Source organism: Nerophis lumbriciformis, linkage group LG12, assembly GCF_033978685.3.
Source record: "Nerophis lumbriciformis linkage group LG12, RoL_Nlum_v2.1, whole genome shotgun sequence".
In the NCBI taxonomy this organism is placed as follows: Eukaryota; Metazoa; Chordata; class Actinopteri; order Syngnathiformes; family Syngnathidae; genus Nerophis; species Nerophis lumbriciformis.
Genome location: NC_084559.2, coordinates 33,630,779 through 33,655,645, shown reverse-complemented (window position 1 = coordinate 33,655,645; position 24,867 = coordinate 33,630,779). Strand labels below are relative to the sequence as shown.

Sequence of the window (24,867 nt, the reverse complement as noted above, 5' to 3'; positions counted from 1 at the left end):
GAGTCCAACCCTCACTGGAAACGTGTCCGACTTACTGCCGGCAATGCGGACCAACCTCTGACACTGATCATACAGGGAGCGGACCACCAAAATCAGACAGTCCGATACCCCATACTCTCTGAGCACTCCCTACAGGACTTCCCGAGGGACACGGTCAAATGCCTTCTCCAAGTCCACAAAGCACATGTAGACTGGTTGGGCAAACTCCCATGCACCCTCAAGGACCCTGCCGAGAGTATAGAGCTGGTCCACAGTTCCACGACCAGGACGAAAACCACACTGTTCCTCCTGAATCCGAGGTTCGACTATCCGGCGTAGCCTCCTCTCCAGTACACCTGAATAGACCTTACTGGGAAGGCTGAGGAGTGTGATCCCACGATAGTTTGAACACACCCTCCGGTTCCCCTTCTTAAAGAGAGGAACCACCACCCCGGTCTGCCAATCCAGAGGTACCGCCCCCGATGTCCACGCGATGCTGCAGAGTCTTGTCAACCAAGACAGCCCCACAGCATCCAGAGCCTTAAAGAACTCCGGGCGGATCTGTCGGTACCTGTCCGCTGCCTCAGGAGTCCTATGAGCCAAAAGAACCTGATAGGACTCCTTCTTCAGCTTGACGGCATCCCTCACCACCGGTGTCCACCAACGGGTTCTAGGATTACCGCCACGACAGGCACCAACTACCTTGCGGCCACAGCTCCAATCAGCTGCCTCGACAATAGAGGCGCGGAACATGGTCCACTCGGACTCAATGTCCAGCACCTCCCTTGTGACATGTTCAAAGTTCTTCCGGAGGTGGGAATTGAAACTCTCTCTGACAGGAGACTCTACCAGACGTTCCCAAAAAACCCTCACAATGCGTTTGGGCCTGCCAGGTCTGTCCGGCATCCTCCCCCACCATCGCAGCCAACTCACCACCAGGTGGCGATCGGTTGAAACCTCCGCCCCTCTCTTCACCCGAGTGTCCAAAACATGAGGCCGCAAATCCGATGACACAACTACAAAGTCGATCATGGAACTGCGGCCTAGGGTGTCCTGGTGCCAAGTGCACATATGGACACCCTTATGTTTGAACATGGTGTTCATTATGGACAATCTGTGACGGGCACAAAAGTCCAATAAAAAAACACCACTCGGGTTCAGATCCGGGCGGCCATTCTTCCCAATCACGCCTCTCCAGGTTTCACTGTCGCTGCCAACATGAGCATTGAAGTCCCCCAGTAGAACGAGGGAATCACCCGGGGGAGCACTCTCAAGTACTCCCTCGAGCGAATCCAAAAAGGGTGGGTATTCTGAGCTGCCGCTTGGCGCGTAAGTCAGGACCCGTCCCCCCACCCGAAGGCGGAGGGAAGCTACCCTCTCGTATACCGGGTTGAACTCCAACGTGCAGGCTCTGAGCCGGGGGGGCAACAAGAATTGGCACCCCAGCCCGTCGCCTCTCATTGTCGGCAACGCCAGAGTGGAAGAGAGTCCAGCCCCTCTCGAGAGAACTGTTTCCAGAGCCCTTGCTGTGCGTCGAAGTGAGTCTGACTATATCTAGCCGGAACTTCTCGACCTCACGCACTAGCTCAGGCTCCTTCCCCCCCAGCGAGGTGACATTCCACGTCCCAAGAGCTAGCTTCTGTAGCCGAGGATCGGAGCGCCAAGTGCCCTGCCTTCGGCTGCCGCCCAGCTCACACTGCACCCGACCTCTATGGCCCCTGCTATGGGTGGTGAGCCCATTGGAGGGGGGACCCACGTTGCCTCTTCGGGCTGTGCCCGGCCGGGCCCCATGGGGACAGGCCCGGCCACCAGGCGCTCGCCATCGTGCCCCGCTTCCGGGCCTGGCTCCAGAGGGGGGCCCCGGTGACCTGCGTCTGGGCGAGGGAAATCTGGGTCCTTTATTTTTATTCTTCATGGAGGTCTTCGAGCTGCTCTTTGTCTGATCCCTCACCTAGGACCAGTTTGTCTTGGGAGACCCTACCAGGGGGCATAAAGCCCCCGGACAACATAGCTCCTAGGATCATTGGGACACGCAAACTCCTCTACCACGTTAAGGTGGCAGCTCAGAGAGGAGAAATAAATAAATATAAATTATATATATGAATGATGTAAATCCTCCCGACTTGGTCAATTGAAAAGTGTAAAGTGAAAAGTGTGGGCACCCCTGAATTAAAGACTGACTTTATAGTTCTGATGTTTGCTTTTAGGAATAGTTAGCTTATTTTGTATACTTTATACTCCAATTTGCATTATTTTCTGTGTATTGAGTTCAAATGTCATGGTTTCAAATACATTCAAGTTATATGTTGTGTCTAAAATAAACAATTAAGCCAGCCTTAGATAAAAAAAAGAAAAGAAAAAAAAAAGGGTCGCTAAAGAAAGTAATCTGAGGTCTGGCAATGACGACAAGCGAGTGTACCTTCAAAAATGATTTCTATTTTATGGTAAACGTACAACTTATTGTTGCTTTAGCCCTTTTCTGCACTACTACAGTATAAAACATCACATGCCTAATAGTCTTTGCAGCAAATGAAATGTAAAATACTCACACATGTCAAAGCAGTGAGGCATTCACAGGCACCAGTGCCCAAGGTTGCATACGGTATTTTGTCATTAGGAATTCCTGCTTCTCTGAACACATATTCTGCGTAAAAATAGATCTGCGTAAAAAACAGAAGAGAATAGATTTAAAATTAATTGTTCATTTATATACAAAGTAACCAAATTGAGGCTTTTTTTTATGATCCACATTGCGATTTGTAGTATGAAGAAGACATTTATAGCAGGGGTATTCAACTAAATTGTTTTGGGGCCATTTTATCCAGTAGGAAAATGATCTTTCCTTTTTTGTATATTTTTGAGAAACAGCATCCTCTATGGTAGATATTTGATTTTGGTCTATTTGTCAGAGTTACAGGAGATATTTCTGTAAAAAACTAGTCAAAGATCCTCTCTATGACAGCACTCAAGTGTTTTTAAGAATCTGCTGCAAAGATATGAGTGTCTCACAAGTTTTTTTGAACTGAACTTGCGGGCCACCAGTTGAATAGCCCAAATGGTGAAAAAGAGAGGATCTAAAATGGAACCTTGAGGAACACCACTAGTATAACTAAAGATGTTGAACAAATAACTGCTGACTGCATCTGAAGTAAACAAAATACAGCAACACCTTAGTTACATAAATCACATTGTAATTACCAAAAAGGAAAGTACTTAGAGAGGTGCCTTGAGGAATGCCTCAGTTATGTATAAAACAAGTTTGGACCCCAGTGTTCTGTGTTTGCTACCAAGGTCTGCCAATGAGTTTTCAGTGGTCACATACGGCGTTGATTCCATTGAGCTGCTGAGCTGCATTGAGAAGCATGATGGTGATAAGCTGCCAGCGCATGTCGCGGTCCGCCAACAGTTCCCACGGCTTTTTGGCCGTGATTCCAACCAGGTTGTTCCTCTCGTTCTCAATTTCCTCAATTTTTTTTTTACAATTTGCAGCACCGTGGAGTTGCTTTACGGCTGCGTGGGAGAAGAGACAACAATGTGTTGACTGATGTCCTCACATATCTGGAATGGCACAAGGTCCTTTTTTTGTGAAAATACAAAAAGATTGACTGCATCAAATATGATCAAATACTTGATCTTCTGGTGATGAAAGCATATGTTTCTGCCTGTGACGATTTCTGATAAAATCATGTTCACTGAACAGAATCAGACAGTCCTTTTACCTTTTTTGCATCCCTCATCATCTCCTCTGTCAATGAGGAGAAAGCAAGGACTCTCCGGGAACCAGGGGAGGGTCAGGAGCTGCATGATCGCTGGGATAGCCGTGGTGGACAGCAGAATGGGCCAATACTCTTCTCTACCCAGCAGCTCTCTGTTGAACCACACAGCTTGTCTCGTACTATACACACACTTCCAAATATTGACATGTTACGCCAGTCATAACAACAAAATATGTTTACTTGAGCCCCATCACTTGTCCAGTCAGGATCCCCCCAGTGAGAAAAACAGAGGTCCCCATTCCCATGAGGCCACGGATGGCAGTCGGAGCGATTTCGGTCAAGTACAAAGGTTGAACACAAAGGCCAATGCCTACGTATATGTAAGTAACACATGGTCACATATGGTAAGCAAACATTTGTTGAACATTCTAAGCATATTTCATTATGTGTCACCTGCATTTACTCCAATAATAAGACGGCCGATGATGATGAGTTCAAACGATCCTGTTCCATAGCTCAGACCCATCATCAGTGCAGCAGTTATTGCCAGAATGTTGTTAGTCAACAACGTCCCTTTCCTGCAGCAACATAGACGTATGACCTTATATGACATGAAACTGAAGCCACAACATTAGGTACACCACACATCTAATGAGAAAGTTGTCAACTCAGTTTATCCATTGAACAAAGTGTGTGGTTTGTAGTTGTCTGAGGTGGACTGTCTTCTGTGAACCCTTTGGAACAGGGGTGGCCACACTTTTTCTGCAGTCGAGCTAATTTTCAATTAACCAAGTCGAGGGGATCTACCTCATTTATATACATAGTTTATATTAATTAATTATTATTTTTTTGTTAACAAGTTAAAGGTGTTTAATGATAATACAAGCATGTTTAACACATATAGATTCCTTTCTTTCATGAAGACAAGAATATAAGTTGGTGTATTACCTGATTCTGATGACTTGCATTGATTGGAATCAGACAGTAGTGCTGATAACGTCCGCATTTTCAAATGGAGGAGAAACAAAGTCCTCCTTTCTGTCCAATACCATATAAAAGTGGTTGTTTTTTGACATCTTATTTGTCCAGCTTCCATATTCATTTTTATACACTTTACAATAAATACATTGGCGGCAAACTCCGTAGCTTGCTAGCTTGTGCACGCCAGCTTTCTGAGACTCTTATTTTGTTAGCGCAGGCAGGAAGAAGCAGCGCTTTTATTGTGAAGACAGGAACTGTGCAGTCGGTCTTTAGAGTTTTGACAGCAGGTACGGCGCGAGAGTCTGTTGAAATAAAAAGTGTTTCTCGCCTTCCTGTCCATTTATTCTTAATAATGAGCTTGCAGCAACCAGCGTCATCTGTGAAGAAAGTGACGTCTTGGTGAAGATCGCAAATTTTTAGGTGTATTTTTTTAATGCCTGGCTGGCGATCGACTGACATAGCCTCTGCGATCGACCGGTAGCTCGCGAATGATGTTATGGGCACCCCTGCTCTGGAGACTTTCAATTTTCATTATATTCAAAGCCAAACAAGACATAAAAGTCCTTAAAAATATTTTGTATTAAAAAAAAAAAATGTTGCCTCAAATTTGTTAATAGACTTCAGTCCTAAAAAAATATATACATTATTTCAAGGTTGTTGTTTTTTTGACAGGTTAAAATGACTAAATTAACTAATATTACGCAAATGTAGACTAATTGACAACTGTGGCATCATTTGATCAAAAGGCCTTCAATGGGTTAAAATCAGGGCTGCCAAAAACAACTCCTTAACTCATGTGATTAATCACAAAAAAAATGATGGCATGAATCATTTGTCACCGCAGATTAATCAAGCAAGTTTATTTTGACAGCATATGCTCCTTTATCTTAGTTGGGGATGGTTACCTGGTGTGCTCGCTTCCAAATTTCACTTCAAAAATACATCCAGACGGACGGGACTTTATATTACATAATACTTTATATTATACTGCTACCAAGTTTTGAGCAAACAAATGATGAGTAAAACATTTTTTTAAATGTCACTGGATGACATTCTGACAATAAAATTGTACTTGTGTCCAAACCATTTAGTTAATATAATAACATAATTTCATGAATACGGTTCGGGTTCGGTGAATGCGCATATGAAACTTGTGGGGTTCGGTACCTCCAACAAGGTTAAGAACCACTGATTTAAACCATGCAAGCGAGTAATAACTTGTGATTAATCATGATTAATCCAACTAAAAAAGTGATACAAATTAAATAATCATTTGACAGCATTAGTTAGATTTTTTTTTTTTAATTAAATGTTTGGTATTTTTGTTTAGGACTGAAATTGATTAAAAGATCTGAGCAAAGAAACAAAGAAAAAAAAATCCCAAATGTTTTTATGCCTTTTGAAAAATGAAGGACTTTTATGTAAGGCTGCAACAATTCATCAAATAATTACTATTAATTAAACTAGAAAAAGCTTTGATTTATATTCTTTATTAACTGTTTAATGAGTGTAACTAATTAATATTGACAATTCGTACCGCATGGAGTGCAGGGAATGCGTGAAATATTAAAATGCGTGAACATAGTTTCCGCACATGACAGCGGTTTTGTGGGGGGGTTGTGATCTGTGTGGCAGCGAACAGCGAAGATTTTTAAAATGTACTTTTTCCTTAATACACACATGTTAAAAGTGCAATTTCAATAATGATGATTTGCATTTATTAGAAAAAAAGAAAGAAGGTCTTGGCATGCAGAAAAATTGATGTGTATTTCAACAATTTTCCCTAAAACAAGCTTAGCAGCTATGAAGTATGTTTTATCCGATTCACACAATCGATAGCTGCAGGCCTACTGATATGTCCTTTTAGGCTTTGGGGTATTGTGAAATAACAAGTGCAAGTGTATCATTAACTTGTGAAATAATTGGACATTGACATTTTTAAATGTAACATTAAAAAACTCTTATTGGAAAAAACGCAAACTAAAACTGAAATGACTGAATTTACTGAAAGGGAAAAAACATTTCTGATGAAATGAGATAACCAAAATACGGCATAAAAAAGTAGCTGCCGGATTGTTCACATTGCTCTTGTCTTGGATCATAATTCACTGTGATTCATTAAAAAATGTAAATCCATACCTCCCCAGCTTTATTGACAATGTTCCTCCAACTGTCACTCCTACTAGTCCTCCAAGGGTAAATATTGACACAATGATGGACCACAAAAAGGTGAGAGCGTCCTCTGCAATTCCGGTCTGATAACGCACTGTCCACGTTTGGTTGATGAACTCTTGCACATGCTACAAACATGGAAAATATAGATATACCACATTGATCAAAATGAGAAAATGTCCCAAAAATAGAGCAGTATTACCTTAGTGGGTGCATTAATGATGGAGACGTTATATCCATACTGGAAGCTTCCTCCTATACAAGCAGCAAAGGTTGCCAGAAGAAGGGATTTGTTTGGAAACTCCAGGAAAGACAGGCAAGCACAAAGAAGAAAACATTTAATTTCACCCCACTGCAAAACAACTTAACACAACATACCTTTATACCCAGTCTTGTTTCTTCCGGCTGTTTAATCAACAAGGGCGTATATTCATAATTGTCCCTATTATCTTTCGGCATTTTGTCTGTTCCCCACACAGCGTCCTTCTTAAGCTCGCTCTCGAAAGAAAACCAAATCTGACGGGAAAACAGTTTTATACTGCAGCAAAACACTGTTCTTCAGTCATAACAATATGACCGTGGCCTGTGAAGAATCGATACATTTCCACTTGGAAAAAATTTCACACATGGGGCCGTAAAATGTGGATGTTGCAAGAAGTTTTCCCAGAAAAAACTAACTGGAGTAATTCATGAAGTCCACAAATGTAATTATACAGCTTACAAAATAGTGACAAAAATGTATTTTCTTTTTGGTGTCAAAGCAGGCCATGACGTTTTATGCATATGTGTTACAGCCGCAGGACGTACAGTATGAAGAATTGAGTAAATTACCTTGATTCGTGTGTCAAGAACAAAGGTTGCGACTTTAATTTGCAGTAAATCATTTTAACAAAGTATTACGGTGAAACAAGCCCATTTTGGTGTGGATGACTAACATTTCCAAACTAAGACCAGCCCTTTAATGTGGTGTTTTTTTTACTATATATTGAAACAATGTTAGGCTATCAATCAATGTTTATTTATATAGCCCTAAATCACAAGTGTCTCAAAGGGCTGCACAAGCCACAACGACATCCTCGGTACAAAGCCCACATAAGGGCAAGGAAAAACTCACCCCAGTGGGACGTCGATGTGAATGACTATGAGAAACCTTGGAGAGGACCGCATATGTGGGTAACCCCCCCTCTAGGGGAGACCGAATGCAATGGATGTCGAGTGGGTCTGACATAATATTGTGAGAGTCCAGTCCATAGTGGTTCCAACATAATAGTAAGAGTCCAGTCCATAGTGGGGCCAGCAGGACACCATCCCGAGCGGAGACGGGTCAGCAGCGCAGAGATGTTCCCAGCCGATGCACAGGCGAGCGGTCCACCCCGGGTCCCGACTCTGGAAAGCCAGCACTTCATCCATGGCCACCGGACCTGTGCCCCCCCCCCCCCGCCCCCCCCTCCACAAGGAAGAGGGAAGCAGAGGAGAAAAGAAAAGAAACGGCAGATCAACTGGTCTAAAAGGGGGGTCTATTTAAAGGCTAGAGTATACAAATGAGTTTTAAGATGGGACTTAAATGCTTCTACTGAGGTAGCATCTCTAATTGTTACCGGGAGGGCATTCCATAGTACTGGAGCCCAAATAGAAAACGCTCTATAGCCCGCAGACTTTTTTTGGGCTCTGGGAATCACTAATAAGCCGGAGTTCTTTGAACGCAGATTTCTTGCCGGGACATATGGTACAATACAATCGACAAGATAGGCTGGAGCTAGACCGTGTAGTATTTTATACGTAAGTAGTAAAACCTTAAAGTCACATCTTAAGTGCACAGGAAGCAAGTGCAGGTGAGCCAGTATAGGCGTAATATGATCAAACTTTCTTGTTCTTGTCAAAAGTCTAGCAGCCGCATTTTGTACCAATTGTAATCTTTTAATGCTAGACATAGGGAGACCCGAAAATAATACGTTACAGTAGTCGAGACGAGACGTAACGAACGCATGAATAATGATCTCAGCGTCGCTAGTGGATAAAATAGAACGAATTTTAGAGATATTACGGAGATGAAAGAAGGCCGTTTTAGTAACACTCTTAATGTGTGATTCAAACGAGAGAGTTGGGTCGAAGATAATACCCAGATTCTTTACTGATTCGCCTTGTGTAATTGTTTGGTTGTCAAATGTTAAGGTGGTATTATTAAATAAATGTCGGTGTTTAGCAGGACCGATAATCAGCATTTCCGTTTTCTTGGCGTTGAGTTGCAAGAAGTTAGCGGACATCCATTGTTTGATTTCATTAAGACACGCCTCCAGCTGACTACAATCCGGCGTGTTGGTCAGCTTTAGGGGCATGTAGAGTTGGGTGTCATCAGCATAACAGTGAAAGCTAACACCGTATTTGCGTATGATGTCGCCTAGCGGCAGCATGTAAATACTAAAGAGTGCAGGGCCAAGAACCGAACCCTGAGGAACTCCGCACGTTACCTTAACATAGTCCGAGGTCACATTATTATGGGAGACGCACTGCATCCTGTCTGTAAGATAAGAGTTAAACCACGACAAAGCTAAGTCTGACATACCAATACGTGTTTTGATACGCTCTAATAAAATATTATGATCGACGGTATCGAAAGCAGCGCTAAGATCAAGAAGCAGCAACATAGATGACGCATCAGAATCCATCGTTAGCAGTAGATCATTAGTCATTTTTGCGAGGGCTGTCTCCGTAGAGTGATTTGCCCTGAAACTGGATTGAAAAGGTTCACAGAGATTGTAGACACTAAGTGTTCACTTAGCTGCTGTGCGACAATTTTTTCGAGGATTTTCGAAATAAAGGGAAGGTGGGACACCGGTCGGTAGTTTACCATGAGGTCAGGATCAAGGTTAGGTCTTTTGAGCAGAGGATGAATAACCGCTTTCTTGAATGCTAGGGGAACAGTGCCAGAGGAAAGTGATAAGTTTATAATATTTAGCACTGATGGACCTAATAATACAAAAATCTCTTTGATAAGTTTCCCAGGAAGTGGGTCAAGTAAACATGTTGTTTGTTTTATCCCACTTACAAAATAACACGGTTCAACGTCTTATTGACTGCCTGCACGACATCAAAGTCTGGCTTTCAGCTAACTTCCTGAGCCTAAATGAAGATAAAACAGAAGTTATGTTGTTCGGTCCAAGTCGCTCTCCCTCCCCCAACGTTGACCTCGGCACTCTGACCCCGTATCTCAGCGACTCTGTCACAAACCTGGGGGTAAAGTTTGACTCAGATTTTAAATTCGAAAAACAAATCAGCAGCGTCGTTCAAAAAAGCTTTTATCAATTACGCCAAATAGCGAAAGTGAAACCGCTTCTATCAAGACATGATCTTGAGAAATTAATCCACGCTTTTATCTCGACTCGTCTTGATTATTGTAATGCCCTGTATGTTGGCATTAGCCAGGCCTCCCTCGCCCGCCTGCAGCTCGTGCAGAACTCTGCTGCTCGTCTGCTAACACAGACCCGCAGACGTGAGCACATCACCCCTATTTTAGCGTCCCTTCACTGGCTCCCTGTGCGTTACCGAATACATTTTAAACTCCTTTTATTTGTTTTTAAATGTCTAAACAACCTCGCGCCAACCTATCTCTCCGACCTCCTTCAGCCTTACTGCCCCACCCGATCCTTAAGATCAGCCGATCAGCTGCTGTTGACGGTCCCTGACACAAGGCTGAAGCTTAGAGGTGACAGAGCTTTCGCCGTTGCTGCTCCCAAGCTCTGGAACGACCTACCCCTGAGTGTTAGACAAGCCTCCTCTCTTCCTGTTTTTAAATCTCTCTTAAAAACATACTTTTATTCCATGGCTTTTAACACTGAGTGATATCCATCCTGCAATGGTGCCCCATAATACACCTGCTGTGATCCTGTTTTTATGTTTTTATGTTTTTATTAATTCTATTTTAATTATTTATTTTTTATCGTGTTCTGTTTGTGTTGTGTTGTGTTTGCTCGGTACTCGTTTTATCTTTTAACCTGCTCATTGTACAGCACTTTGGCTACCCCTGTGGTAAATTTTAAATGTGCTCTATAAATAAAGTTGATTTGATTTGATTTGACTTACACGCCGTAATAGTTCCTCTAATGTTATTTCATCAAAAAGAGAGAGACTATTTTGTATTGCAGTATCCGTCGTAGATACAGTTGTATCTGTGTTAATAGAACCCAATTGTAGCTGGGATGCGTTGTCTTTAATCTCCTTTCTAATGAGTTCAATTTTCTTATTAAAGAAATTCATAAAGTCATCTGCCGAGTGGGTGGAGCTATTGGGAGGAGTCCCTTGTTGGGTTAGCGATGCTACTGTACTAAACAAAAATTTAGGGTCGTTTTTGTTGAGGCGGATGAGATTTGAGTAATATTTAGCTTTAGCTAATGTAAGCATGCGTATATACGATATTAAATTATCACTCCATGCTTGATGGAAAACCTCAAGCTTGGTCGCGCGCCATTTGCGTTCCAACTTTCTACATGATAATTTATGAGCTCTGGTTTCTTCTGTAAACCATGGGGTGCGCCTTTTAGGGGCCCTTTTTTGTTTTAGCGGTGCTATACTATCAATGGTTTCGCGCAGGGCATTGTCAAAGTTGTTAGTTAGGTTATCAATAGAGCCGACATAATTTGGGAATGGTGCCATTACCGAAGGCAGTAGGTCAGCAAGAGTCATCGTTGTGGCAGCATTAATGTTGCGGCTGCTATAGCAGTTATTATTATTATTAGTTTGTTGACAATGAGTCAGAACTTCGAATTTTATAAGGTAATGATCGGACATTACTTTAGTATATGGGAGTACCATAACTTTGGAGGTGGTGACACCCCTGACCAGCACTAGATCTATCATATTACCGTTGCGATGCGTAGGTTCATTTATTATTTGTGTAAGACCACAGCTATCAATTATAGTCTGGAGCGCCACGCACTGAGGGTCCGATGGGGTATTCATATGGATATTAAAGTCCCCCATTATGATTATATTGTCTGCGTGCGTCACTAGATCAGCAACGAACTCTGAGAATTCATTGATAAAGTCCGAGTAGGGCCCTGGGGGGTGGTAGATAACAGCCATATCGAGAGGTAGCGGTGCGACAGACCTCATAGTAAGCACCTCAAACGATTTGTATTTATTATTTAGGTTAGGGGTAAGGTTAAAGTTTTCATTGTATATTAGTGCGACCCCCCCCCCCACCCCTTTTGAGGGGACGGGCAATATGAACATTCGTATAGTTAGGAGAGGCCAGAGACAATTACTCGATGCCTGGACATCTTTCTAGCGAGATCACAAGTCCTGGCTATGTTTCTCTTTGTAATCTCTGACTGTCTCATTCTAGTGTCATTGGAGCCAACGTGTACAACTATATTCGCATAACTAGTGGTGCGATTAGCCTGTCGTACGTGTTTACTAGGCCTGTTGCGAGTTAGCTCCCTAAGATGAGCTTCTATGTCAGGTGCTCTAGCCCCAGGGATACACTTAATTGTGGCTGGTTTGCTAAGCTTTATGTTTCGGGTGATGGAGTCCCCTATGACTAAGGTGTGGTGCCCGGTAGACTGGGGTGTAGGACTAGCTAAAGAGCTAAATCTATTATGCGTCTCAACCGGTACACCGTAGCTTGTAGGCCGCTTAGGACTACTACAGGCTGGGCTAGTTAGCTCGCTACAGCTAACGCTAGCAGATGTGTCCGCAACATCTAAAGTTACGAGATTACTCTGCTCTAACTGGCGGACAAGGCCCTCTAGCAGAGCCAGCCTCTCCGTGAGTAAGGTGCAAGACGCGCAGGAAGCCATACTCACGGTGTTTTCTGTCACCGAGTGAAGTTCCTGCTGTCTTCCGGGAAGTCGTGGTCACGGTGTGCGGGGAGCCGCTTCCTTCCGACCAACGACCGGCGCCGCCTTTCTCCGCGTTAGCTTCGTTAGCTTAGCAGCTAGCTGCTAGCTAGCTGCGGGAGGGGTGGTGAGACAGAGATCGGGTGATTTGCAAGTTAAATAGTACTACTAAATATGTTAAGAAAGTAATAAAGAAAGCTGCAGAACAATTAAAAGCACACAAATAGAACGATACTTAGCTTTTTCGAAACAGCGAGCAGTCAGCGAGCAGTCACGCACGGTGAACCGGAACCGTGCGTGCCTGCAAAGCCTTCCCTGCCGTTTACCTAAATTCTAGTATTTGTCCTATGAAATCAAATATTAGTTTTTTCCTGACAGTCTATTTTGTACTGTTTTCAGTATGTGTTACCCCAGGATGCAGAGACGGCAGGTGAAGTGCAAGTAAGAGTAGGAATGGGTACCGTTCGCATTTGAACCGTTACTGGTATCAATTCCCCGGTACCTTTGAACTCAACGGTACCAATTTTTGGTACTTTTGTATGTGTTGATGAATGTTAATTGTTTGATGATAGTTTTTTTTAACGCAACATTTAAAAATGAGCTAATTACGTTAACTGTGCTGACCAGTAGTCATATCTAGTTTTCGTATGAAGTTTGAGTCTCATTTGCAATGCAGTTTCACTTCCAAGACATTAAATGGCAGTAGTGTACAGGCTATGTATGGTATGTTGTTTAACTCGGAAGTAGCTTTTTCCGTGAAGCTGAATGTGTTATGTTGCGCCCTACAAAGTGTTTACACTGTAAGTGTTGTGCTTTTTACATTATTGATTATAACATTCATCTTAATTAGGCCCGGCAGCAATGGCTGCGTAGGCCCTGTTGTAATTGCCCCATGCATTATTTTTCACCCACTTCGATCATTTTTAAGGCCTTTAATGTTTACAAAACTCAGCAATTTTTGCAAGCACGTCTAGTCCGAAGATAAATTGGATATTTTGTCGTTACCGAAGATGACATATCAAAATTGATTCTCTAGTGCCCCCTTGAAATTTTTTTTAAAATTTGCCCCTGCCACCAGATTTATGTATCGATGGAGACATCGATCATGACAGGACACACATAAAAGTCTCAAAAACCCATACATGAAAACAAACAGGATGTAAGCTACAAATAGCTAAGCTACAGGAAAAGCTACTCGTTAAAAAAGTAGCTAAACTACTGCCAAGCTACTAGAAACTGTAATTAAACTACGATAGCTTAGCTACATGTAGCTTGTTACTGCCCATCACTGTTTATTGTTTATACTTCATATGTAGTGTCGTCACGATCTGATGTGGCGGGGGGAGTTGTAAATAACAGTTAAAAGTTATGGGTTAGTCAGGCTTAGTTAACAATAGCTTGCTTCATTTAATTAAACTAATACTTTAGCAAACTAAAATGTATCTGATTATTTCCATATATTGTAAATTGTACATTCTTTATTCAGATAGATAGCCCAGCCAATCTTTTTTTTTAGCCCAATGTGGCCTCCCAGAGTCAAAAAGTTTTGACATCTCTGTACTAGATTGATGTTAGATTTTGTTCAAGCAGACTTCAAAGCGACTAATGAGAAAGGATGTATCTATCATCTATCAATGTCCCCACAACTTCTTACCTTCATCTTCACTGTCTTCCTCTTCTTCCTTCTCATCTTCTGACTCTTTAGAGTCAAAGTTGAGGTAATCATCTGCAGCCGGCTTCTTCTTGCTTTTTTCCTTGCCACTGTCGGGTTCGACTAGCTGCTGCTTCTCCACTGTGTCGTTTGCCCACGTCGAGGCTTGGCTGCAATTCTGATGCACTGACACGAACTCCTTGAATCCCTCATCGTCTTCCAGCTGACACACCAAAGAATGGTTAAAAACATTTTCACTTTCAACAGTGTATATATACATTGTGACGGACTGTGAGAATGTTATGTCTGATGCCTAGAGCCTTGTGTGTTATGCCATCTTGTGTCATGCCCGCCTACCATGCTCATGCAAAATGAAACATCATTAAAATATATTAAAAATGTATTTGATTAATCAAAATTATGCCACAGCAATCCTGTGATTAACCTGTTTTGGAAAGTAATCCTTTGACAGCTTTTCTAATTTAGGAATATGTTAATGTTGTAGTAGGTAGTGGTAAAAACATTGCAATATACTGACAGTTAACCTGTTTTGGAAAATAATCCTTTGACAGCTTTTCTAATTTAGGAATATGTTAATGTTGTAGTAGTTAGTGGTAAAAACATTGCAATATACTGACAGTTGCTTTAAGTCATGTACACAAATGTATTTGATTAATCAAAATTATGCCACAGCAATCCTGTGATTAACCTGTTTTGGAAAATAATCCTTTGACAGCTTTTCTAATTTAGGAATATGTTAATGTTGTAGTAGGTAGTGGTAAAAACATTGCAATATACTGACAGTTGCTTTAAGTCACTGTAAGTAGCTTTAGGTAACCATAATAACATTATGGTTACCTAATTTATCAACAGAAGAGTCAAAGTAGACAGTAGTATATTTGATACAGAGTTCATATTTGACTTAGATTGTGCAGGTGCACCTAATGTAATGCAGGATTAAGTGCATTACTAGACATGTTTACATGTACACAAATAATCGTAATAAATGCCCAGTCAGAAAAATGCAAAAACATTCAAACACTTCAATATGAAGGTTCTAATCCGATACGGTCTTTATGGAAAGAATGTATTGCCATACGCTATTTCGAACAGCGTCCATGTAAACACCCATTCAGATACTGTCTTTATGTTTGGGGTAAAATCACCATACTGCGCAAGTTTGCTATGTCATCTTGAAAATAATGATTAAAAAAATTACCTTAACAAACACGGCGCCAGAGAATGAAAAATACAAGGAGCAAATGAGCTGAGGGAGTGCAGACAACGCTATTTAGATCCAACTTGAGCGAAACGTTACGCATCATGCAGCAGTATTGCTAAGTGCTAAACAAAAAATACAAACTATGAAAATAATTAAACAATCAGTTACTGCACAATGTCTGCCTCCACTGGGACGCCGACTGATGAGATGTTTGTATCACTAGGTTTAGATGAAGAATTAATCATAATCCACCTGGAGGAAAAACAAAGGGTGGCCACAAACGAGCGTTTTACTGTATCATTCTCGCCATCTCTGGGTGTAAATTGAATGTCAAGTTGACCAACTTCTCGGTTTATGGCCACACCCTTCTACTACACAAGTGAGAGACATGGTTTAAAATCTATAATTAACTTTCACCAGTATTTAGGCTGTCCGTATTTAATGACTTACAGTTACAATGCATAAAAAAAAGAAAAGCGTGTTCTTGTCTTACATAAGGATTGTGAATCATAGGCAAAATTCCCCAAAAAAGTGCAGATCCCCTTTATAAGTCTCAACGCATGCACATGCCCTAGGGGTGTGAATCTTTGGCCACCACACGATTTGATTCTTGGGCGTAACGATTCGATATATTCAGACCAATTCTCGATTCAAAATCAATACTTTTTTTTAACAATATTGGGTGCCAAATTTATGATTACCTACATTTCTCCATAAAATAGAAAACGAGCTCTGATACATTTTAATAAACTGGGTTTGTTTAACAAAATGCTACCCAAACACACATAAATATAAATATGTGTAACTGATTTTGTTTAACCATTTTACCAGTGGCTTTAAAATGCTACCTAAGCATACATACAATCTATTTCAAAGTTTATTTATATAGCCCTAAATCACGAATGTATCAAAGGGCTGCACAAGCCACGACATCCTCGGCTCAGATCCTACATCAGGGCAAGGAAAAACTCAACCCAATGGGCTACACATTTTGAAACAATTAAGAATAGTTACAAATAAGAATCACGATTCAATCAAAAACAGTTGTTTTACACCCCTAATATGCACAACACGATCGGTTCAATGCATTTAGTGTCCATGTAAAATGTGGATTTGGAATTCCAGTCAACCAAGGTTTAGATTAGATTGGACACATTTTGCGCATTTAAATATAGCAAATGTTTCCCTAAAAAAATGTTACGAATGTTACTCACATTTTCCAGTGTACTGATGGCTTCATTTTTACCCTTCTTCACCTAAAACAGTGACGAAAAAAACAAAAGCAATGAAGAGGCTGGTATCCTTGTTAAAAAAAAGCAAATACTAATATGTTCCGCCTTTTCATTGTCAGTTTTAGTTGGTTTGGATGGTTTGTCTGGAGCTGAGCTCTGAGTGTGTTTGCTCCAAGCTTTTGCTTTAGTGGGGTCTCCAAACGACTTGCACATCTCCACCTGCAAAGAAGCAGAGATACACGTCACTAAGCTAGCAAGAGCCCTTGAAATGCTGACAGTTAAGATACCCTACCGATACTAGCAGGCCCGGCCCTAACCAATCTGGCGCCCTAGGCAAGATTTTAGGTGGCGCCCCCCCACATCGGCAGTGAAGTGTATATACTCACAAGAAACCGAATAGCTTTGTCTTTGACCTTTTTTTTTTACTTACAACCAGAGGTGGGTAGTAACGCGCTACATTTACTCCGTTACATCTACTTGAGTAACTTTTGGGATAAATTGTACTTCTAAGAGTAGTTTTACTGCAACATACTTTTACTTTTACTTAAGTATATTTATAGAGAAGGAACGCTACTTTTACTCCGCTACTTTTACTCCGCTACTTTTACTCCGCTACTTTTATCTACATTCAGCTCGCTACTCGCTACTAATTTTTATCGATCTGTTAATGCACGCTTTGTTTGTTTTGGTCTGTCAGACAGACCTTCAAAGTGCCTGCCTTACTGGTGACGTTTCACTTCGTTCCACCAATCAGATGCAGTCACTGGTGACGTTGGACCAATCAAACAGAGCCAGGTGGTCACATGACCTGACTTAAACAAGTTGAAAAACTTATTGGGGTGTTACCATTTAGTGGTCAATTGTACGGAATATGTACTGTACTGTGCAATCTAATCATAAAAGTTCCAATCAATCAATCAAAAGTGTGAAGGAAAAAATATACTTTTTTTATTTCAACCGTACATCCCGTCAAAAGCCTCAAGACTGACCGCACATGAGGACGTTCCTGTCTTCACAATAAAAGTGCCGCTCCATCGCGCCTGCGCTTTCAAAACAAGAGTCTCCGAAAGCCAGCGCAAACAAGCTAGCAAGCTACGGAGTTTGACGCCAATATATTTCTTGTAAAGTGTATAAAAACGAATATGGAAGCTGGACAAATAAGGTGCCAAAAACCAACCACTTTCATGTGGTATTAGACAGAAAGGAGGAACTTTTCTTCTCCTCCATTTGAAAACGTGGACATTATCATCACTACTGTCTGATTACAATCAACGCAAGTCATCAGAATCAGGTAATACACCAACTTATATTCTAGTCTGCATGAAAGAAAGGAATCTATATGTTAAACATGCATGTATATTCATTAAAACATCTTTAACATGTAAACAAAAACAGCAAAATAAATACATATAAATTATATACTGTATATATCAATGTATATGTATGTATATATATATATATATATATATATATATATATATATATATATATATATATATATATATATATATATATATATATATATATATATATAATATATATATATGTGTGTGTGTATGTTACTCATCAGTTACTCAGTACTTGAGTAGTTTTTTCACAACATACTTTTTACTTTTACTCAAGTAAATATTTGGGTGACTACTCCTTACTTTTACTTGAGTAATAAATCTCTAAAGTAACAGTACTCTTACTTGAGTACAATTTCTGGCTACTCTACCCACCTCTGCTTACAACTATACCTAATATATAAAGGGGTGGAAAAGTGACTATTACCTGCAGGGCAAACATTAGCTAACCAGAAGGCAATAACAATGTAAACAAAAACACCTGCTTAAAAGATCTAATACAAATGTCCCTGAGGAATGTAAGGTGGGAGTACTGTAATGACCTAACGTTACATTATTATTTTCCATAACAATTTAGCCCCCTCCACAATATTAACCCGATGTTAAAACAGAACTAGCTATTTATTGATTAGCAATTGCCGAATCATGTAACATTAGCTTAATGCTAAAAAGCCAGGTTACTATCACATTCTGTAACAGACAAATAATTTCATGTAGGCTAACGTTACCTACCTGCTACCTCTGTCTTTTCTCGTTTCTCCTCCTCTTCTTTTCTCTTTTTTCTTCCCTGGGCACCTGACAGTTTTGGCCGTTTTGACATCTTGTGTTGATTTTTTGATGTGGTGACGTCCAAAAAGAGTCATGATACGGGAGGGGGGGGGGCGCCGTGCGGGGGGAAGGGGGGGGGGGGGGGGGGGGGCGCAATGTTGTAACAAATAATATTTCTATTAAATAGGCTTTAATTTGCATTTTAATTAACGTGGGATTATTTTTTGTATTTAGAAATAATAGTACCAACTTTTTTTTTTTTTTTTTTCTCCAACATTTGTGGCACTGGCGTGGCGCCCCCTGATGGACGGCGCCCTTAGCATTTGCCTATACGGCCTATGCCACGGGCCGGCCCTGGATACTAGCGATGTGTCCACGAAGCTCCTGTTAAAATGTTTCAAGGCATTGTTCGCATCTTCCTCACTTTTGAAGCCGACAAAGCCAAACTTGCGGAACTTGCCACTTTTGGTGAACTTGAGGGTGCAGTCTGTTACGGTCCCAAAGTCCGCGAACATCCCTCGAAACCTCTCCTCCTTCATCTGAGCACAAGTTACTACATGTTCAAGTCGGCTACAATAATCGTGTTTAGCTGCCACCTTGCATGCAAGCACGTAACTTACCCCATTTGGGAGGTTTTTAACGATGAGTCTCGACATATTTGTAATGATAGTGTTTGACCACATGGTGGTAGTAAGAGTCTACAAATGACTAGGAACCAATATATAGTATGTGTCAGGTAGGACTCTGGAGAGAGGTACACACCTTGTACGCACGAGTGGTGAAGTAGCGTTTGTAATATGTGATTGTGATTAAAAGACAGTTCTACAAGTCATCCAACGATGTGTTATTTAAAACAATAACATAACATGGTACCAGGAGTGAACGAAAATTGAAGTGGTGTATTGTGAAAAGCGACATGGATTTGAAGCCACCTGAAAAGCTGAAGCTAAGTGGAAATGTCGACAGCAATTGGCGCACCTTCAAGCAGCAGTTCCAACTGTACATGGCGGCTATGGCACTGCAGGATAAGCCGGATGCAAGGAAGGTAGCGTTATTGCTTACAATAGCAGGCCCACATGCCATTGAAGTTTACAAAACTTTTGACTCACTGAACTCTCGACGTCGGCGAACGACGCAGCCAGCTACTCATCATGGGAGCGGGGGGAGGGACTGAGCGAACGATTCGTTCACCACGGATTAACGACATGAATCACTCAGTGAACGACAGAATCAGGACTCGCGAACCTACTGACACAGAGAACAGACTGTGTCGCGGAGAAGGACGTCACATTGAGGCTCTCGTTCAGTCACTGTGCGCGTCGTTCATTGGGTGCTGAGGGCTTGTGTCGTTCGCGAACTGACACACACCGAGATCTGCCGCTGGGGAAGCTGTTACTGACTGACTCATGATTCGCCGACCTGCACACAGAACTGCTGCTGCAGAAGTGATTCAGGTTCACGTACTGAACTGTGCTGACTGTGGCGCTGTGTCAGTCACTCACTCCCTACACAGAGCTGTGTAGGGACTCACGTTCACCCTATTTGCTGCTTCTCCCGCGAATGTCTGCACTGTACTGTACTACGCACGCCCCCCCCCCCCCTCCTATTTTTTTTGTGTGTGGGGGGGGGGGGTTCGGTGAACAAATTTTTTGAACGACTCAATTTAAGGAACTGATTCTAGTGATTCAGTACAGTCAAAGGAACTGCCGATCCCATCACTAGTCCACCGCAGCCATCAGCGTGGGAGGTGACAACGTGCATGTCGTGTCAAGGGGATGGAAGTCGCAGCCTGCACAGCAGAAGAGTGACGTCATGTTCCAATGCAAGCGCTGTGGATCGCAGCACAAGCCAAAGCAGTGTCCAGCATTTGGTAAGCAGTGTTCCAAATGCTATGGAAAAAATCACTTTGCCAAACAATGTTTTGCTAAAGGAAAACCATGCGCTAAAAAGGAAAAATCTGTCAATGTAGTGAAGGACACTGATCTGGGTGAAACATTCTTTGTTGGCCTAGTGAACAGTGAAAATAAAACTGAAGAAGTAGTCAATGCTGTTGAAAAAGACAAGTGGATTGCACCGCTACAAATAAATGGAACTCGAGTTAACATGAAACTAGATACTGGTGCAAAGGCAAACTTGATCAACATGTCAGACATCAAGGAATTGAGAGAAAAACCAAAAATCCACAAAACAACAGTTGCACTGAAAGACTACAATGGTCGTAGCATTGACAGTCTGGGCACATGCAAATTGAGAGTCACTGTAAAAGGAAAAGTGCACTACCTGCTATTTTCAGTTGTCACTGAAGAACGCGAGTCAATATTGGGTGACAAAGCATGTGAAGTTTTAGGACTGGTGAAAAGAGTGTATCTTGTGAACACAGATGTGAGCGCTCAAAAAATTGAAACTGATTCAATAGTGCAGAACTATGCTGGTGTGTTCACTGGTTTTGGTGCTTTACCTTTTACATACAAAATACAGCTTAAAGAGCAGGCACGTCCAGTTGTCCATGCAGCGCGAAGAATTCCAGCAGCACTTAAAGAGCGTCTCAAAAAGGAACTGGACCGGATGACAACACTGGGTGTAATAAAGAAAATTGAGGAACCAACAGATTGGGTAAAGTCCATGGTCTGTGTGAAAAAGAAAAATGGCGATCTAAGAATATGCATGGATCCAAAAGACTTGAATGAAAACATAAAACGTGAGCACTACCAAATACCAAAACGTGAAGAAATAGCCAGTGAGATGGCTGGCGCAAAATATTTCTCAAAATTGGATGCTTCAAATGGCTTTTGGCAAATCAAACTAGACGAAAACAGTAGCAAATACTGCACTTTCAACACGCCTTTTGGTCGCTACTGTTTCCAACGCCAACCATTTGGGATCAAATCTGCATCAGAAATATTCCATAGAGCAATGAAACATATCATTGAAGGCTTGGAAGGCGTGCAAGCGTACATCGACGACATTGCTGTGTGGGGAAGAACAGCAAAAGAACACAACGAAAGGCTGACCAAAGTGTTGGAAAGAGTACAACAATTTGGACTCAAATTAAACAAAAAGAAGTGTCAGTTTGGAGTGTCAGACATTTTTCTGGGAGACAAGCTCAGTGCACATGGCGTTCAACCTGACGATGAAAAAATACACGCCATACAAAGAATGCCGAGTCCCACAGACAAGACAGGTGTACAGCGTATATTGGGCGTGGTCAACTATATTGGCAAATTCATCCCAAACCTTGCTGTGAAAACATCCTGCATTCGTGAACTCCTTCACAATGACACAGAGTTCAAGTGGACGTCCAGGCACGAGAATGAGTGGCAGAGACTGAAGTAAACACTCACTACTGCACCTGTGCTGACGTTCTTTGACCCTACAAATAAAACAAAGGTGTCAACAGATGCTTCAAAAGATGGACTGGGTGGAGTTTTACTACAGGCTGATGGTGAACACTGGAAACCAGTAGCCTATGCATCACGATCCATGACACAGGCTGAATGTAGGTATGCTCAAATAGAAAAGGAATGTCTAGGGTTAGCATATGGCCTGCAGAGCTTCCACAACTATGTTTATGGTCTCCCTACCATCACTGTAGAAACAGACCATCGCCCACTAGTTTCCATCATCAAGAAAAACTTGAATGACATGACACCACGAATACAACGTTTCATGATGAAGATGCAGCCATATGATTTTCAGCTCATCTACACACCTGGAAAGCACTTGATACTGGCTGATGCACTCTCAAGAGCACCCATGGAAAACAGTGTCAGTGCTACTGAAGAGGATGTACAAAACCATGTGAATATGGTGTCAGCTGCACTTCCAGTGTCAGACATAAAATCACAACAAATCGCTGAGGAAACGGCAAAAGATGAAGAGTTGCAGCGTGTTATTACCAACATGCAGAATGGATGGCCTCCACGGTTCTTCCATGTTAGAGGTGAACTAAGTGTTGTAGATGGACTTTTACTGAAGCGAAACTGAATAGTCATTCCACAAACATTGAGGCAGGATATACTACAAAGAATCCATGAAGGTCATCTAGGGATTGAAAAGTGCAAGAGACGAGCATGCGACACTGTATACTGGCCTGGAATCAACAAAGACATTGACAACATGATTGGCAGATGTTCAACATGTCAAAAATACAGAAACAAACAAACCAAAGAACCCATGATATTGCCTGAAGTTCTTACTGCACCATGGCAGAAAGTGGGAATGGACTTGTTTTATTTGAACGGCAAAGAGTATGTTGTTGTAATTGACTACTATTCTAATTTCCCTGAAATGGCTTTGCTATCAAGCACATCATCAAACTGTGTGATCACGCATGTCAAATCTATATTTGCTAGACATGGTATACCGCATACTGTGGTGAGTGACAATGGACCATGTTTCAACAGTAAAGTGGCTTGTCACCCTCTGAACTACTGATGAACAGAAAGCTTCGTACTACACTACCAAGTATGTCTACACCAACGCAGAGTCAAAAAGTACAACGGAAGCTAAAGCAACAAAAGCTAAAGCAGAAGTCGTTTTATGACAAAGCAGCCAAATCGCTTCCACTACTATCACCAAGTGACACAGTGAGAATTGAAAGTCCTGATGGTTGAAGAAACATCACCACGATCATATACTGTGAGGAGTGAAGAAGGACAGATACTACGTCGCAATCGTCGCAGTTTGCTGAGGGTTCCAGAGACTGTTCCACACCAAGCAATAGCTGAGTCCGAGGTTTCATCTACACCCACTGACTGTGAAACAATGCCAATGCAGCACATGAATGAAGATGTGACTGACGATCCTGAACCTGTGTTGAGAAGATCCACAAGGCAGATCAAGAAACCTGTGAATGATGACTACGTGTATTATTGAACTCGTATAATATCAAACTGATTGACAAGCTAAAGAGTTAATGTTTTTAAAAAATATTTTAAATGTTTTCTAATACTGTGGTGCATGGATAGTTTTTGAAAAGATTGCATATTCATGTGGTCAAGATAGAAAAACAAGTTATTTGTTTAATACATGACATGGTATTAGCAATGGGTGCTTAGTTTAGAAAGGGGGATGTAATGATAGTGTTTGACCACATGGTGGTAGTAAGAGTCTACAAATGACTAGGAACCAATATATAGTATGTGTCAGGTAGGACTCTGGAGAGAAGTACACACCTTGTACGCACGAGTGTTGAAGTAGCGTTTGTAATATGTGATCTTGATTAAAAGACAGTTCTACAAGTCATCCAACGATGTGTTATTTAAAACAATAACATAACAATATTTTGTGTTTACAAAACCTTAAACTAAGCCTAAACTTGGAGTTTTTATATTTGTCAACAAAACGAGCGTGTATAGACACCTACTCCGCCATGTTGAATAGGGCGTGCTTCTTCTCTTCTTCTAGTTTCCTGGCCGGTTGCATTTAGAGCTTGCTTTGAAAGTGCAAATCGCCATCTACTGCATCGGAGTACATAACATCCGCTCAACATACAGTACGGTACTGTCAGTACTGTACATTACTACTATTCATTACATGTATAAACAATAAATTAATATTAATATATGTATATATTTTTAACTGTATATAGTATAAAAAAAACCATACATTCATACTCATTAACAATACTGTATATTCTATTACATTTTCTTGTGTCCTTGATATTTTATTATGTGTGCTACTATGGAGGGCGAAATGGGACAAAATTAGTATAAATAAACAAACCTTTGAATAATTACTTGAAAACGTCATTATTAATTGTAACTGGAATTAAATACGTGATTGAATAATTATTTTGACGGTAATTTAATTAATGTACAATTAAATTAAATTATTCTATCATTAAGTTTATTACTGACTAAGTAAATCATTATTTAATTAATTATTTTACGATTTATTTTATTATTGATTATATTGTTTCATGATTTAAATATTTTTTTAATGATTTAATTAATTGATGACACAAA

The 24,867-nt window shown here is 41.2% G+C and overlaps 2 protein-coding genes across 2 annotated transcripts in view; both read right to left on the bottom strand.

The window, feature by feature from the left end:
• The window catches only part of LOC133622945 (solute carrier family 2, facilitated glucose transporter member 11-like), a 19,111-nt gene extending 11,374 nt beyond the window's left edge, over window positions 1-7,737 (bottom strand). The window contains exons 1-8 of the mRNA XM_061985804.1: window positions 7,227-7,737; window positions 7,051-7,149; window positions 6,816-6,976; window positions 4,149-4,273; window positions 3,936-4,065; window positions 3,699-3,847; window positions 3,302-3,489; window positions 2,529-2,639 (exon numbers count right to left, since the gene is read on the bottom strand). Of these exons, the coding sequence (XP_061841788.1) occupies window positions 2,529-2,639; window positions 3,302-3,489; window positions 3,699-3,847; window positions 3,936-4,065; window positions 4,149-4,273; window positions 6,816-6,976; window positions 7,051-7,149; window positions 7,227-7,307 (1,044 nt within the window). The 5' untranslated portion in view covers window positions 7,308-7,737. The remainder of the gene's footprint in view (window positions 1-2,528; window positions 2,640-3,301; window positions 3,490-3,698; window positions 3,848-3,935; window positions 4,066-4,148; window positions 4,274-6,815; window positions 6,977-7,050; window positions 7,150-7,226) is intronic.
• Window positions 7,738-16,797: 9,060 nt separating this feature from the next.
• On the bottom strand, window positions 16,798-19,557 carry LOC140679280 (probable RNA-binding protein 19). The gene is made up of 4 exons (XM_072914371.1): window positions 19,522-19,557; window positions 19,255-19,440; window positions 16,880-17,006; window positions 16,798-16,811 (listed from the first exon to the last, which is right to left on the bottom strand). The coding sequence occupies exons 1-4, from the start codon at window positions 19,555-19,557 to the stop codon at window positions 16,798-16,800; spliced, it is 363 nt and encodes a 120-aa protein (XP_072770472.1).
• Window positions 19,558-24,867: the final 5,310 nt, after the last annotated feature.